This window comes from Eriocheir sinensis, chromosome 52 (assembly GCF_024679095.1).
Source record: "Eriocheir sinensis breed Jianghai 21 chromosome 52, ASM2467909v1, whole genome shotgun sequence".
Taxonomy (NCBI): domain Eukaryota; kingdom Metazoa; phylum Arthropoda; class Malacostraca; order Decapoda; family Varunidae; genus Eriocheir; species Eriocheir sinensis.
Genome location: NC_066560.1, coordinates 5,965,424 through 5,982,392, shown reverse-complemented (window position 1 = coordinate 5,982,392; position 16,969 = coordinate 5,965,424). Strand labels below are relative to the sequence as shown.

Here is a 16,969-nt window from a genome sequence, read left to right as displayed (position 1 = left end):
TATTACTACTACTACTACTATAACAACTCCTCCTCCCCTTCCTCCTCTTCATACTACTACTACTACTACTACTACTACTACTGCTACCACCCCTACCACTGCGTACCTCGAGGTGTGAGAAGTAGGTAGTGAGGCGCGAGAGGGGCTGTTCGTAGGCCGGGTCCCACGCCAGGTCCTCCGGGAAGGGGTGCAGGCGGCGGCGGGTGTTCTCCGCCTCCTCGTCGCCCCACGAGGCGACGTCGCTCAGCCCCATGTCATGCAATGCCCTACCGGACTCGGGTCTCAGGGTGGGCACGGCGAATGAGATGGGCATGGTGAGGAGAAAAGCTGCAATGGAGGATAGTATTATAGTTGTTTCTTTATCGTTGTTGTTGTTGTTGTTGGGTGTTTTTTATTCCTTTTTTCTACTTGTCTCCCTTCTTGATATTTTCTCATGTTCTTTCTTACTTTCTTTCTTTCTGTCTATCCTTCTTTCTCTTACTTTTCCCCCTTTTCCTTTCCTCTCTATCTTGCTCCTCACATGTTATCCCAGTCTCTCTCTCTCTCTCTCTCTCTCTCTCTCTCTCTCTCTCTCTCTCTCTCTCTCTCTCTCTCTCTCTCTCTCTCTCTCTCTCTCTCTGCAGTTTTCTTTTCCTCCCCTTCATTCTTTTCTTGATCCTCTTCCAGTCAAGCGAAGCAAAGTAGTAAACGTTAGATTTTTTTTCTTTCTAGTTCAAAAGGGCGATAGTGTGTGTGTGTGTGTGTGTGTGTGTGTGTGTGTGTGTGTGTGTGTGTGTATGGTTTGCGTTCACGATGAAGAGGAAGGGAGGGAAGGGAAAGGAGGAAGGGAGTGAGGAGGAGAGGATGGAAGGGAGGAAGGAGGAGGGGAGGGAGGGAGAGAGGAAAGGGGAGGAGGCAGAGGCTGGAGAGAGAGAGAGAGAGAGAGAGAGAGAGAGAGAGAGAGAGAGAGAGAGAGAATAATGTGAAGGGGTAAAGGGGGGAAGAGAAGAGGGAGGGGGGGCTTACCTAGTAAAACGGGGGCGTCTGGGTTGATATAGGCGAAACGTTTTTCACGCCGCCCACCGTCCGCTTGGCCCTCCACCACCATCACCATCACCACCACCACCATCGCCGCCACCATCACCACCTCCATGCTGCCTCGACTTCTCATGGTGCTGCAATGAAAGCGTTGTCATTATTATTATTATTATTGTTATTATTATTATTATTATTATTATTATTATTATTTACTGTTTGTGTTGTTGATTTGCGTTATAAGAGATTTTTGAGCAGGGGGATCGTTAGTTTCACACACACACACACACACACACACACACACTCCGATAGCTCAATCGGAAGAGCTGCGCTGCCAGGCTTTGCAGCCGGACAGGGCGGCGGTTCGAGCCCGCTCAGGCCGGATTCTTTCCGCTGACAAAGAATGGTTACTGTCCCCCCTTGAGCAAGGGGGATGGGGTGTGGTGTGTGAGGTCCTGGCAGTACCCAGAGATCGACTATAGAGAGCACTTGCTCATGTCGGGAGGGGACTTGCTGGCTATTACGAGTCCACCTCGTGATCAGGCCGTGGTGAGCACACACACACACACACACACACACACACATCAAAGAGGTGATTGGTGTGGTTAATGTCCGGGAAAAGAAATAAAGAATGCAGCACTGATCATTGCGCGCTTGTGTGAGAGAGAGAGAGAGAGAGAGAGAGTGGGGGCGAGAGGGGGAGGGGGGGAGGGTACCCACTCTCGCCTTCCAAGCCAGAGGAGACTAGTATTCCGTCCGGCTCCTTGTATGTAATGGGCCATTAAGTGCGCGGCGCCTGAGCTGAAAGGGAACGGCGCATTACGGATGGGAAGCGAGAGGATGAATGTTAGCCCCGGAAAGGAGAGGAAGGAGGAGAACACCGCTGGGAGTGTCAGAAGAAGGATGGCAAGGAAGGAGAGCGAGAGTAAAGGAAGGGAAGGGAAGGAAGAGACGAGAAATAAAGAAAGAAAGGAATGAGAATGAATGTTAGCCCCGGAAAGGAAGGGAAGGAGAAAAGGGATGCTGGGAATGTCAGATGAACGAGGGCAAGGAAAGGAAGCGAAATAATGAATGAAGGCAATGGGAAGAAGAGTCGGGAAAGGAAGAAAGAAAGTAGGGAAGGGAGGATATGAATGTTAGTCCAGGAAAGGAGAGGAAGGAGGAAAAGGATACCGGTAAAGTCAGAAGGAAAGGAGGGGAAAGGAAAGCGCTGTTTTTCCTTCTCTTTTATTTCCTTCGTCTTCTTCCTGTGTGTTTTCTTCTCTTAATTCCCTGTTATCAGTTCTCTTGTTATTCCATTAGTTTTCTCTTCCTCCAATTCGTTATTCTCCTCCTCTTTATTTCCCTTTGTCATTCCCCTTATTTTCCTCCCCACCTTTCTCTCATTTCCTCTCTCTACTCTTCTTCCTTTTCGTTATTATCCTCCTTAATATCCTGTTGTCAGTCCTCTTATTCCCTTTCTATTTTTTTCGTTTTTCTCTTCTCCTTTCCTTTTCATTCCCTTCGTCGTTTCTTCGTCCAATTTGTTTTCTTCCTCTTTATTCCATTTTGTCCTTCCTTTTCTTCCCTCTCTTATTATCTTCTCCTTTCCCTTATTATTCTTTTCGTCTTTTCTTCGTCCAGTTCATTATTTTCTTCCTCTTGTCATTCCTTGTTGTCATGACTCGTATCTAGGGAGCATTGTCGTATCTACGGGAACTCTTCGTTAATCTCGTCCTTCCCACATTCGTTCCTTCCTTTGCTCCCCTCGTCCCCCACCATCACATAAGCCTTTGGGATGAGGCACGCGGCTGTAGGATGGTGGTAGTGGTGGGGTGGGGTTCTCCCCCTTCCCCCCCCCACCCACCCCGCCCTATGTCCTGCCCGCTACCCGCCCTATCCTCCCTTTATTGGGCTTGGATTCAAGTAACTTTTTTGCACTCGAGTCCGAGGGCGATTACATTGTGACATCACGAATCCAAGTACGAGTTCAATTACTCTGTTTTACAACTGAACTTGAGTCCACGTACGAGTTACGCGGCGTGTGGCGCATGACAAGACGGCCAAACGCACGTGCTCTCCATGGCAAGGCGAGCCATGGTGGTGGTGATGGTGGTGATGATGGTGCCCAGTTGCGGGACATTGGAAGAAGGATACATTCTTATTCCAAGGGCGGGACGCAGGCAGCCATTGCTCCTCGGGGTCATGACTCAGGATAGCCTCGAATCCTTGGTCTGGAGGGTTTTGTAATGGCTTGGAATGTTCTTGTTTTTTTTTCTTTTTACTTTTTCTTTGTTATTGTTGTTGTTCTTATTCTTGCCTTGTTTTTGTTCTTCGTCTTGTTCTTGTTCTTATCGTTCTTCGCCGTGTTCTTGTTCTTTGTCTTGTTTTTTGTTTATCGTCTTCTTGTTCTTCAACTTGTTCTTTTGTCTTGTTCTTGTTCTTCGTCTTGTTCTTGATCTTGTCTTGTTCTTGTTCTTCGTCTTGTTCTTGTTTTTCGTCTTGTTCTTGTTCTTTTGTCTTGTTCATCATTTTCTTCCTTCCATTTCCCTGTTGTCATTCTCTTTATTTCTTTCTCTTCTTTTATTTTTTTCCCTTCCCTTCTCTCTTTCCTTTCCTATCCTTTCGTCTTTTCTTCGTTCAATTGTTGTCATTCCTCATTCCTTTCTCTTCTTATATTTTTTCCCTTCCTTTCTCCCTTCCCTTTCTTTTCCTTTCGTCTTTTCTTCGTGCAATTAATTATTCTCCTCTTCTTAATTTCCCGTTTGCCAGTTCTGTTTACATTCTCCTTTCGTCTTCGCCTGCCACATAAGCATTCTCGTCCTCTTTTGTGTTTTATTTTCGATACACTAAAATTTCAGATTCTCCTCCTTGACTCGTCCTCCGGTGAAAGGAATATCACTGGCGGCTTCCTTCCTTTTCCAGTCGCTAGTAACGGTTTTAATGCGTCAATCTCTCCACGTGTCTCTCTCTCTCTCTCTCTCTCTCTCTCTCTCTCTCTCTCTCTCTCTCTCTCTCTCTCTGCAACGTTTTTTATGTTCTTTTTATCTCTTGTTTGGCACCAGTACTTTTCCGATTTCCCGTGGAATGATTATTGCTTCCAGGATAGAGACCCCTCTGTGTGTGCTCAGCGCATCACAGAGGTGATTGTCTCTGGAATGGAGGCATACATTCCTCGTTCTTTCTCTACTCCTCACGCTAAAAAGCCTTGGTTTAATCACGCTTGTTCTCGTGCTGTCAATGATAGAGAGGTAGCTCACAAAAGATACCAGAGCCTTCAAACTAATGCTAATTATGAACTTTACATTTCTGCCCGAAATCGTGCCAAATCTATTCTCCGACTAACCAAAAATGCTTTCATTAATAGAAAATGTCAAAACCTTGCTTTCTCTAACTCTTCCCGTGACTTCTGGCATCTAGCCAAAAACATCTCCTCCAACTTCACTTCTTCATCTTTCCTCCACTCTCAGTCCTGACGGCAACACTGCTGTCTCATCTATCTCTAAGGCTGAACTCTTCTCTCAAACTTTTTCTAAAACTCCACTCTGGACGATTCTGGGCATATTCCTCCTACTCATCCCCCCTCTGCCTCCTTTATGCCTGTTATAAAGATTCTTCAAAATGATGTTTTCTATGCCCTCTCTGGCCTCAATCCTCAGAAGGCTTATGGACCTGATGGAGTGCCTCCTATTGTCCTTAAAACTGTGCCTGTGCTGTCACCCTGCCTGGTCAAACTCTTTCTGCCTCTGCCTGTCAACATCTACCTTTCCTTCTTGCTGGAAGTATGCCTTCACACAGCCTGTACCTAAGAAGGGTGACCGCTCCAATCCCTCAAACTACCGTCCTATTGCTTTACTTTCTTGTCTATCTAAAGCTTTTGAATCAATCCTTAACCGTAAGATTCAAAAGCACCTTTCCACTTCTGACCTTCTATCTGATCGCCAGTATGGGTTCCGCAAGGTTCGTTCTACTGGTGATCTCCTAGCCTTCTTAACTGACTCTTGGTCATCCTCTCTTAGCCGTTTCGGTGAAACTTTTGCTATTGCGCTGGACATATCAAAAGCTTTTGATAGGGTCTGGCACAAATCTTTGCTTTCTAAACTACCCTCCTACGGTTTCTATCCTTCTCTCTGTACCTTTATCTCCAGTTTCCTTTCTGACTGTTCTATTTCTGCCGTGGTAGACGGTCACTGTTCTTCCCTAAATCTATTAACAGTGGTGTCCCACAGGGTTCTGTCCTATCTCCCACTCTTTTTCTGTTGTTCATTGATGATCTTCTTTCCAAAACGAACTGTCCTATCCATTCCTACGCCGATGATTCCACTCTGCATTATTCAACTTCTTTTAATAGAAGACCCACCCTTCAGGAACTTAACGACTCAAGGCTGGAGGCTGCAGAACGCTTAGCCTCAGACCTTACTATTATTTCCGATTGGGGCAAGAAGAACCTGGTGTCCTTCAACGCCTCAAAAACACAGTTTCTCCACCTATCCACTCGACACAATCTTCCAAACAACTATCCCCTATTCTTTGACAACACCCAGCTATCACCTTCCTCAACACTAAACATCCTCGGTCTATCCTTAACTCAAAATCTCAACTGGAAACTTCATATCTCATCTCTTACTAAATCAGCTTCCTCGAGGCTGGTCACAGTTGCTGTCCATATACAGGGGCCTTGTCCGCCCTCGTATGGAGTGTGCATCTCATGTGTGGGGGGGCTCCACTCACACAGCTCTTCTGGACAGAGTGGAGGCAAAGGCTCTTCGTCTCATCAGCTCCCCCTCCTCATACTGAGAGTCTTCTACCTCTTAAATTCCGCCGCAATGTTGCCTCTCTTTCTATCTTCTATCGATATTTCCACGCTGACTGCTCTTCTGAACTTGCTAACTGCATGCCTCCCCCCTCCCGCGGCCCCGCTGCACTCGACTTTCTACTCATGCTCATCCCTATACTGTCCAAACCCCTTATGCAAGAGTTAACCAGCATCTTCACTCTTTCATCCCTCACGCTGGTAAACTCTGGAACAATCTTCCTTCATCTGTATTTCCTCCTGCCTACGACTTGAACTCTTTCAAGAGGAGGGTATCAGGACACCTCTCCTCCCGAAACTGACTTATCTTTCGGCCACCTCTTTGGATTCTTTTTAGGGGCAGCGAGTGGCGGGCTTTTTTTTTATTAATGTTTACTTTTTTGTGCCCTTGAGCTGTCTCCTTTGCTGTAAAAAAAAAAAAAAAAAAAAAAAAAAGTTAACTTTACATTCTTTCCCCAATCCTTCACCTCGAGTCAGATAGATTTGTCTGTTTCTCTTCCTCTTACTTTTCATCTTTCAACTCTGTGTGTGTGTGTGTGTGTGTGTGTGTGTGTGTGTGTGTGTGTGTGTGTGTGTGTGTGTGGCGCATGACAAGACGGCCAAACGTATTCGTGCTCTCCATGGCAAAGCGAGCGTGGTGCCCCGATATCCCTGCCCAGTTGCGGGACACTGGAGGAATAATACATTCTTATTCCAAGGGCGGGACGCAGGCGGCCATTGCTCCTCGGGACTCAGGATAGCCTCGAATCCTTGGTCTGGAGGTCATTGTTAGGGCTTGGAATGTTCTTGTTTTTTTTCTTTTTACTTTTTCTTTGTTGTTGTTGTTCTTGTTCCTCGTCTTGTTCTTGTTCCTCGTCTTGTTCTTGTTCCTCGTCTTGTTCCTGCTATTCGTCTTGTTCCTGTTCTTCGTCTTGTTCTTGTTCTTCGTCTTGTTCCTGCTATTCGTCTTGTTCCTGCTATTCGTCTTGTTCCTGTTCTTCGCCTTGTTCCTGTTCTTCGTCTTGTTCTTGTTCTTCGTCTTGTTCTTGTTCTTCGTCTTGTTCTTGTTCTTCGTCTTGTTCCTGTTCTTCGTCTTGTTCCTGTTCTTCGTCTTGTTCCTGTTCCTCGTATTGTTCTTGTTCTTGCTCTTGTTCTTCGTCTTGTTCCTGTTCTTCGTCTTGTTCATGTCTTGTTCTTGTTCTTCGTCTTGTTCTTGTTCCTCGTATTGTTCTTGTTCCTCGTCTTGTTCTTGTCTTGTTCTTGTTCTTGTCTTGTTCTTGTTTTTCGTCTTGTTCTTGTTCTTCGTCTTGTTCTTGTTCTTCGTCTTGTTCTTGTTTTTCGTCTTGTTCTTGTTCTTCGTCTTGTTCATGTTCTTCGTCTTGTTCCTGTTCTTCGTCTTGTTCTTGTTTTGTTCTTGTTCGTCTTGTTCTTGTTTTTCGTCTAGTTCTTGTTCCTCGTCTTGTTCTTGTTCTTCGTATTGTTCTTCTTACTCTTGTTCTTTTCCTCTTCTTATTCTTTTGTCCTCTCTTTTCTTCCTCTTCATGTCCTTTTCCTCTTCTTTTTTTTACCTTTTCCTCCTTCCTTTTCTTGTTTTGCTTTAACTTCTGTTTAGTACTACTACTACTACTACTACTACTACTACTGCTACGACTACTAATACTTTCTTTTCTTCTTCGTATTACCATCATCACCATCATTATCATCATCATCATCATCATCATCATTATCATTACTATTATCATCATTTCTATCATCATCATTACAGATCGCTGTCGGGGAGAATCACCTGATGGGCTGCTGGGGCTCCCATTGGACAGGTGTGCCCCCTCTCCACAGGTAAGCAACTATTCACAGGTGACCACAATGCCCGGCTATAGTCAAACCATTTCAAATAGTCCGTTTGGGCGTTCGATTCTGCGGGTCCTCTCCTCCCCTCTGCTCTGCCACCAGTCCAAACACCTATCTTTCTCTCTCATAATTACGTCGAAGTAACATATGAGAGGAAGGGAAGGAAAGGACCCGCAGAATCGAACGCCTAAACGGACTATTCGAAATGGTTTGACTATACTTGTGTGTCCCTTTTTAAGGCCCAGTCACACTGACTGTACGACCTACTGACGACCTCCCGCGACCTGCGGAAGGTCACACATGGTCGTGCGTGCGATCGTCATGTTTCTGTCCGCCGTGCGACCGGAAAGGTCGGCAGGAGGTTTTGGGTGCTGCACCAAAACCTCCAGCCGACCTCCCAGGTCGCTGCCGTTTGTAAAAAAGGTTGCCGTCCGTTGGCCGAATGTACTGCGTCTGGACGGTAAGCGGACTGCCACCGGTGGCCGACAGATGACGGTGAATATCAAGATAGCGCTACTATAAATACTCGCCTGCGCCACTACGGGCTGGGGCGACCATCAGGCCCCCACCAGTGAAAAAGCCCGACGGCGCAATAGGCACCGACGTAAAAAAAAAAAAAAATCATCTCTGCCCAGGTTGAACCAAGATTGCTTGGATCTTTTTTTGCATGTCTACATTTAAGTTTTGTGCCATTATTCCTCGTTCGCAAAGTGTCATCGTGTAATGCCATGAAATTGTAGCGCCCTTTTGCGCCCACGGTGCCGCCGCCGCACCGCAAAATAGCTCGCAGAGGGTTTAGCGTGGGGGAGCATATTTAAACTACTACAACCTAACTTTACGACCTTACTGACACGGTACTAAAACGAATCTTAATCCAATTTTGGTTTGTCCACATTCGTAAATCCATTAAGTATTTTAAAACATTCCATCAGTTTTCCTCGGAGGCGACGTTTCTCAAGAGAGAACATGTTAAGGGTGAAAAGCCTCTCTTCGTAGAGAGTGTGTGAGGGTGAGTGAGAGTGGGAGAGAGAGAGAGCCTTACCTGTGTTGCGGAGGGAAAGTGGAGAGAGAAAGTGAGCGAGGAGGTGCCGGCAGCAAGAGACGGTGATGCTATGTCCTCACCTCTCGACTTCTCGCGTGCAACTGACGGGTGACGTCACGACACTGAGAGAAGAAAACCGACCGGAGAGAGAGAGAGAGAGAGAGAGAGAGAGAGAGAGAGAGAGAGAGAGAGAGAGAGAGAGAGAGAGAGAGAGAGAGAGAATAGGAAGTTTTATCTATTTCATTTTCTATGTACTACTACTACTACTACTACAACTACTACATAAATGATACCTCCACCCATGTTTAATTTCCCGACACATAATCATGGAGGGCTCCATAGCTTGGAGGTCATTAGCCCCAACTCTGTTCGCTAATGACTGTAGCATCCAACCATATCGCTAATACTACCTGACACTAAATCACCTATCATCTATTACGTCTAGATCCCCCTTTCCTTCCCTACTCAAGTCACTCCCGACCCACCCTAATGTCACTCTCCACCACTGTGGCTTCATAGTCCATATTTGAGATGTTGGTGGCTTTTGGGCCGGAATGTCTGGTGCCCCTGAGACATAGGATGGCCGACCTGAGCAGGGAGAACGAGAGGCGACACCTCATCCAGGCGACAACGTGACTCCTTGGCTGATGCTTCTTTTCTGAGATAAGTCCCGCGAGGCGTGCGTAGAAGCATTGGGCCCTGGGACCCATCCCGCCGGATGTGGTGAAGACGAGGGGGGTGAAGCTGCCCTGATCCACATGTTGGATTCTTTCACCGTATGCCCTTGTCTACTCCTGCTCGTTCCTGTGGTGGGCGGCTTGCAGGGGCAGCTCACGGTGACAGGCAGCCATCGGGTCGAATATGCGGATGTCCATGAACGCCCGCTGTCCGCGCACCCAGAATCCGCGGGCAGTTACATCAACCCGTGCCTCCTGTGAGGTATTGGCTGTCCTGTACCGAAGGTGTTCGCCGTCCAGGGGAAGCAGTGCCAGTTCGGTAGTGACGTCTTGGCATACCTCCCCGAGCATGCTGGCTGTCAGATCATTCACTTCATCGTGTCGAATACAGACGAAGCCTCCTACAACTACTACTACTACTACTACAACTACTACTACTACTACAACTACTACTACTACTACTACTACTACTACTACTACTACAACTACTACTACTACTACTACTACTACTACTACTACTACTACTACTACTACTACTACAACTACTACTACCCCGCCAATACAACCTGCTTGTCGCCCTACGATGTAGCCGGATTGCTTGTTAGTAGCTCGAGACACCGTTCGTCACCCGAGACGCTTTTTGTTAGGAAAAATTTTCATGAACCGATTTGTTCGTAATGAGAGGCGCTCGTGACCCGAGGTTCCACTGTATTTATAAAAAAGCAGGTACATCAAGATCACCAGACATCATTCCTTAACACACACACACACACACACACACACACACACACACACACACACACACACAGGTCCTGCCAGGTTGACACACTCATAACCTCGGATTCATGAGGAGGGTGGCAGTAGTGGTGGGAGGGGCAGTGAGGGTGATGGGTGAGCTACACAAACTGGAGGGTCACTTTTGAGGCGATGAACTGCCAGACTTTGAGCACCGGCATGCTGAGGATCCGTTCAGCGGGCAGCGGGCAGGTCGAGTAGGTGGATCCGCACTGCTTGAGGGGCTCGCTAAGGCCTTCCCTTGAAGCCTTCATGTAGCGCCAGAAGAGGGAGTCCTGTGTAGTGTTCACCGGTCCGCGCAGCATTCTGGCCGAGGGATAATTGTGAATGTTGCTTTATAGTGTAGGAATGCTAGCTTAGGCTACAATTGACCATCCCATTCCCCTTTCCTCTTCTACAAAATCCTCTCTACATACACTGTCAAGTTGCTTCTTTGCCCTTCCATCATCTACAACCCCCTTTACACATACTCTGTCACTATGCTTCTTTTTCCTTTCCCTTTTCCTCGTCTACAAAATCTTCTCTGCACACACTATCACTCTGCTTCTTTTCCTTTCCTTCTCTCTTCTGCAAACTCTCTCTACCCATGTCATCACTTTGCCTCTCCCCCTTTCATCTTTTACATCCCCATTACACACTAACACATTACTCCTTTCCCTTTCCCTCTCCTCCCTCTACACATATCACTCTGCCTCCATTCCCCCTCCTTTGCAAGCACTCCCATAGCACACACCTCAGCTCCTTCAAGAAGATTTGGCCAATGGGGTTAAAGGCTTCAGGCTCAGCGGACAGCTCGCATAATAGACGCTCTTGGCAGGGCAGAGTTGGCAGCTGTGGGGGAAGAGATGTGCGGGTTAGAGGATGGTAGTGTGTGTGTGTGTGTCACTGTTTAACCTTCCGCTGCAGTCACTTATTTCTTTGCTGGTCGGTTGTTTCAATTTTTATTTTTTTTATTTTTGTTTCATTGATTGTATCTTGTCAGGACGGTCCGCCAAGTACGAAACCGCGAACATTGAAACTGTGAATACAAAATAGGCGAAAACGAAGGGTGATTCTCCTCCTCCTCCTCCTCCTGCCACTACTACTACTACTACTACTACTACTACTACTACTAATAATAATAATAATAATAATAATAATAATAATACCTCTATTACTACTACTACTACTACTACTACTACTACTACTACTACTACTACTACTACTACTACTATAACAACTCCTCCTCTTCCTCCTCCCCCTCCTCCTCCTCCTCCTCCTCCTCCCCCTCCTCCTCTCCCTACTACTACTACTACTACTACTACTACTACTACTACTACTACTACTACTACTACTACCACCCCTACCACTGCGTACCTCGAGGTGTGAGAAGTAGGTAGTGAGGCGCGAGAGGGGCTGTTCGTAGGCCGGGTCCCACGCCAGGTCCTCCGGGAAGGGGTGCAGGCGGCGGCGGGTGTTCTCCGCCTCCTCGTCGCCCCACGTCGCCTCGTCGCTCAGCCCCATGTCACGCAATGCCCTACCGGACTCGGGTCTCAGGGTGGGCACGGCGAATGAGATGGGCATGGTGAGGAGTAAAGCTGTAATGGAGGATAGTGTTATAGTTGTTTCTTTATCGTTGTTGTTGTTGTTGTGTGTTTTTTTTATTCCTTTTTTTCTACTTGTCTCCCTTCTTGATATTTTCTCATGTTCTTTCTTACTTTCTTTCTGTCTGTCTGTCTATCCTTCTTTCTCTTACTTTTCCCCCTTTTCCTTTCCTCTCTATTTATCTTGCTCCTCACATGTTATCCCAGTCTCTCTCTCTCTCTCTCTCTCTCTCTCTCTCTCTCTCTCTCTCTCTCTCTCTCTCTCTCTCTCTCTCTCTCTCTCTCTCTCTCTCTCTCTCTCTCTCTCTCTCTCTCTCTCTCTCTCTCTCTCTCTCTCTCTGCAGTGTTTTTTTTCCTCCCCTTCGTCCTTTTCTTGATCCTCTTCCAGTCAAGCGAAGACGAGTAGTAAACGGCAGATTTTTTTTTTTTTTTTTTAGTTCAAAAGGGCGAGTGTGTGTGTGTGTGTGTGTGTGTGTGTGTGTGTGTGTGTGTGTGTGTGTGTGTGTGTGTGTGTGTGTGTGTGTGTGTGTGTGTGTGTGTGTGTGTGTGTGTGTGTGTGTGTGTGTGTGTGTTCACGAGGAAGAGGAAAGGAGGGGAGAGAGGGAAGGGGAAAGGAGGAAGGGGAGTGAGGAGGAGAGGATGGAAGAGGGGATAAAGGAGGAAGGGGAAGAGGGGAGGGAGAGAGGAAGAAAAGGGAGGAGGCAGAGGCTTGGGGATTACGTAGTTAATATATATATATATATATATATATATATATATATATATATAGAGAGAGAGAATAATGTGAAGGGGTAAAGGGGGGAAGAGAAGAGGGAGGGGGGGGGGCTTACCTAGTAAAACGGGGGCGTCTGGATTGATAAAGGCGAAACGTTTTTCACGCCGCCTTCCGTCCACTCGGCCCTCCACCACCACCACCATCACCACCACCACCAGCACCGCCACCATCACCACCTCCATGCTGCCTCGACTTCTCATGGTGCTGCAATGAAAGCGTTATATCATCATCATCATCATCATCATCATCATCATTATTATTATTATTATTATTATTATTATTATTATTATTATTTGTTGATTTGCATTATAAGAGATTTTTGAGCAGGGGGATCGTTAGTTTCACACACACACACACACACAACGCCGTGGCGCAACTAGTTAGAGCACTGCGCTGCCAGGCTTTACAGCCGGACAGGGCGGCGGTTCGAGCCCGCTCAGGCAAGGCCTTGGCTCAGGCCGGATCCTTTCCGCTGACAAAGAGTGGTTACGGGAAAAGAAATAAAGAATGCAGCACTGATCATTGCGCGCTTGTGTGTGTGTGTGGGGGGGGGGGGGGTGGATGAGAGAGAGAGAGAGGGGGGGGGCGAGAGGGATCGCAAGGAAGAGAAGCGAAATAATGAATGAAGGCAATGGGAAGAAGAGTCGAGAAAGGAAGAAAGAAAATAGGGAAGGGATCATATGAAGGAGGGAAAGGATACCGGTAAAGTCAGAAGGAAAGGAAAAGAGGAGAAAGGAAAGCGCTGTTTTTCCTTCTCTTTTATTTCCTTCGTCTTCTTCCTGTGTGTTTTCTCCTCTTAATTCCCTGTTATCAGTTCTCTTGTTATTCCTTTAGTTTTCTCTTCCTCCAATTCGTTATTCTCCACCTCTTTATTTTCCTTTGTCATTCCCCTTATTTTCCTTCTCCCCACCTTTCTCTCATTTCCTCTCTCTACTCTTCTTCCTTTTCGTTATTCTCCTCCTTAATTTCCTGTTGTCAGTCCTCTTATTCCCTATCTTTTTTGCCCTGTACAGTGTGTAGGACATGACAAGACGGCCGAACGCACGTGCTCTCCATGATGATGGTGGTGATGATGGTGCCCAGTTGCGGGACATTGGTGGGGTAATACATTCTTATTCCAAGGGCGGGACGCTGGCGGCCATTGCTCCTCGGGGTCATGACTCAGGATAGCCTCCAGTCCTTGGTCTGGAGGGTTTTGTAAGGGCTTGGAATCTTGTTTTTTATCTTTTTACTTTTTCTTTGTTATTGTTGTTGTTGTTCTTATTCTTCTTGTTTTTGTTCTTGTTCTTCTTGTTCCTCGTCTCGTTTTTTGTTCCTCGTCTTGTTCTTGTTCAACTTGTTATTTTGTCTTCTTGTTCTTCGTCTTGTTCTTGTTCCTAGTCTTGTTCTTCGTCTTGTTTTTTGTTCCTCGTCTTGTTCTTGTTCAACTTGTTCTTTTGTCTTCTTGTTCTTCGTCTTGTTCTTTGTCTTGTTCTTGTTCCTCGTCTTGTTCTTGTTCCTCGTCTTGTTCTTGTTCCTCGTTTTGTTCTTGTTCTTCGTCTTGTTCTTCGTCTTGTTCTTGTTCCTCGTCTTGTTCTTGTTCCTCGTTTTGTTTTTGTTCTTCGTCTTGTTCTTCGTCTTGTTCTTGTTCCTCGTCTTGTTCTTGTTCTTCGTCTTGTACTTGTGCTTCGTCTTGTTCTTCGTCTTGTTCTTGTTCCTCGTCTTGTTCTTGTTCCTCGTCTAGTTCGTGTTCCTAGTCTTGTTCTTGTTCTTCGTCTTGTTCTTGTTCCTCGTCTTGTTCTTGTTCTTCGTCTTATTCTTGTTCTTCGTCTTGTTCTTGTTCTTCGTCTTGTTCTTCTTCGTCTTGTTCTTGTTCTTCGTCTTGTTCCTGTTCTTCGTCTTGTTCTTGTTCTTCGTCTTGTTCTTGTTCTTCGTCTTGTTCATTTGTCTTCTTGCTCTTCGTCTTGTTCTTTTTCCTCGTCTTATTCTTGTTCTTCGTCTTGTTCTTGTTCCTCGTCTTATTCTTGTTCTTCGACTTGTTCTTGTTCCTCGTCTTATTCTTGTTCTTCGTCTTGTTCTTGTTCCTCGTCTTATTCTTGTTCTTCGTCTTGTTCTTGTTCCTCGTCTTATTCTTGTTCTTCGTCTTGTTCTTGTTCCTCGTCTTATTCTTGTTCTTCGTCTTGTTCTTGCTCTTCGTCATGTTCTTGTTCTTCGTCTTGTTCTTGTTCTTCGTCTTATTCTTGTTCTTCGTCTTGTTCTTGTTCCTCGTCTTGTTCTTGTTCTTCGTCTTGTTCTTGTTCTTCGTCTTATTCTTGTTCTTCGTGTTGTTCTTGTTCTTCGTCTTATTCTTGTTCTTCGTGTTGTTCTTGTTCTTCGTCTTTTTCTAGTTCTTCGTATTATTCTTATTCTTCGTCTTATTTTTGTTCTTCGTCTTGTTCTTGTTCCTCGTCTTGTTCTTGTTCTTCGTCTTATTTTTGTTCTTCGTCTTGTTCGTCGTCTTGTTCTTCGTCTTCGTCTTATTCTTGTTCTTCGTCTTGTTCTTGTTCCTCGTCTTGTTCTTGTTCTTGGTCTTGTTCTTGTTCTTCGTCTTATTCTTGTTCTTCGTGTTGTTCTTGTTCTTCGTCTTTTTCTAGTTCTTCGTATTATTCTTATTCTTCGTCTTATTTTTGTTCTTCGTCTTGTTCTTGTTCCTCGTCTTGTTCTTGTTCTCCGTCTTATTTTTGTTCTTCGTCTTGTTCTTGTTCCTCGTCTTGTTCTTGTTCCTCGTCTGGTTCTTGTTTTTCGTCTTGTTCTTGTTCCTCGTCTTATTCTTGTTCTTCGTCTTGTTCTTGTTCTTCGTCTTGTTCTTCTTCTTCGTCTTGATCTTGTTGCTCGTCTTGTCAAAAGGGAAGGTAGGAGCGGGGAGGGAAGGGAAGGGGGAGTAAGATAGAGAAGGGGAGAGGAGGAAAAGGGGAATACGGAAGGGAAAAAAAGAGGACAGGGAAGGTAAAAGGGAAGGAAAGATAAGGGGGTTTAGGGTAAGTGTGAAGGGAGGGAGGGGAGAGGAAGGGGGTGGGATGTAAGGCAAGAAGAGGTAAGCAGGAAAAAGGGGATACTGAAGGAGATGGAAGGGGAGGTAGGAAAGGGGAGGAGGTGCGTGGGGATGGGAGGGATGGGGAGGTGACAAGGTGAAGGAGATAGGAAAAGGGACCACGGAAGAGGGGAATATGGATGCTCTCTCTCTCTCTCTCTCTCTCTCTCTCTCTCTCTCTCTCTCTCTCTCTCTCTCTCTCTCTCTCTCTCTCTCTCTCTCTCTCTCTCTCTCTCTCTCTCTCTCTCTCTCTCTCTCTCTCTCTCTCTCTCTCTCTCTCTCTCTCTCTCTCTCTCTCTCTCTCTCTCTCTCTCTCTCTCTCTCTCTCTCTCTCTCTCTCTCAAATAAATCGCGTCAAACCTCAAATTCTCACAGCAATGCATCGATGCAGCAAATAAAGCGAACAGAATGTTGGGCTTCATTAAAAGAAACTTTGTATTCAAGAATAAAGATGTAATACTCCCGCTCTACAACAGTTTAGTCAGACCCCACTTGGAATATGCGGTACAGTTTTGGTCTCCCCACCATGCAAAGGATATTGCTAAATTAGGTGTTCAGCGTCGGGCAACGAAAATGATCCCTTCCTTGCGCAACAAATCTTACGAAGAAAGGCTTTCTACCCTTAACATGTTCTCTCTTGAGAAACGTCGCCTCCGAGGAAAACTGATCGAATGTTTTAAAATACTTAATGGTTTCACGAATGTAGACAGATCAACATTGTTTATGATCGATGACACTTTGCGCACGAGGAACAATGGCGTAAAGCTCAGATGTAGACAAGTAAATTCAGACTGCACCAAATTTTTCTTCACCAACGTTGTAGTGCGAGAATGGAATAAGCTTCCACCGTCAGTGGTCCAGTGTAACACGATTGACTCCTTCAAAAATAAGCTCGACCGTCACTTCCTTCAACTTAATATCAACTAGAGTAGAAATGCAACGTTTTGGAGTCTTCTGATTAATGTAAAATCACTTAGGTTTAAGGACAGACCACCAAGTCTGGACCATGGGGTCTGTGTGGTCTGATTTTCTATGTAAATCTATGTAAATCTCTCTCTCTCTCTCTCTCTCTCTCTCTCTCTCTCTCTCTCTCTCTCTCTCTCTCTCTCTCTCTCTCTCTCTTTCTGACTAAACTATTGTAAAGCGGCCGTATTACTTTATTTTTAATAAAAAGTTCCTTTTAATGAAGCCCAGCATTCTGTTCGCTTTATTTGCTGCATCGATGGATTGCTGTGAGAATTTGAGGTTTGACGCGATTATGACGCACAGGTTCTTGACGCATTGAATGCTTTTGAGTTTAACGCCGCGCATTTCTTAATCAGACTTTTTTACTTCTTGTTCCAACTTGAAGAACCTGGCACTTGTGTACATTAGAGGGCATCTCCCATCTATCAGACCAAGTTGAAATTTTATAC

The 16,969-nt window shown here is 45.8% G+C and overlaps 1 protein-coding gene and 1 long non-coding RNA gene across 16 annotated transcripts in view; one reads left to right on the top strand and one right to left on the bottom strand.

Annotated features, from left to right (window-relative positions):
• Positions 1 to 16,969, top strand: part of LOC126982967 (uncharacterized) — a 51,976-nt gene that overhangs the window by 32,657 nt on the left and 2,350 nt on the right. The window contains exon 4 of the long non-coding RNA XR_007735466.1: positions 7,551 to 7,621. This is a non-coding gene — a long non-coding RNA (uncharacterized LOC126982967). The remainder of the gene's footprint in view (positions 1 to 7,550; positions 7,622 to 16,969) is intronic.
• Positions 1 to 16,969, bottom strand: part of LOC126982962 (uncharacterized) — a 44,985-nt gene that overhangs the window by 27,474 nt on the left and 542 nt on the right. For 6 of the 15 annotated variants that reach the window (XM_050835306.1, XM_050835314.1, XM_050835310.1 and 3 more), the window contains exons 1-3: positions 8,676 to 8,770; positions 1,006 to 1,154; positions 107 to 327 (exon numbers count right to left, since the gene is read on the bottom strand). In XM_050835306.1, coding sequence (XP_050691263.1) covers positions 107 to 327; positions 1,006 to 1,150 — 366 coding nt within the window. In that variant the 5' untranslated portion in view covers positions 1,151 to 1,154; positions 8,676 to 8,770. Of the gene's footprint in view, positions 1 to 106; positions 328 to 1,005; positions 1,155 to 8,675; positions 8,771 to 9,876; positions 10,454 to 10,880; positions 10,979 to 11,503; positions 11,725 to 12,560; positions 12,710 to 16,969 lie in introns of those variants that run through there. The other 9 variants (XM_050835307.1, XM_050835316.1, XM_050835311.1 and 6 more) reach the window with 6 other exon arrangements.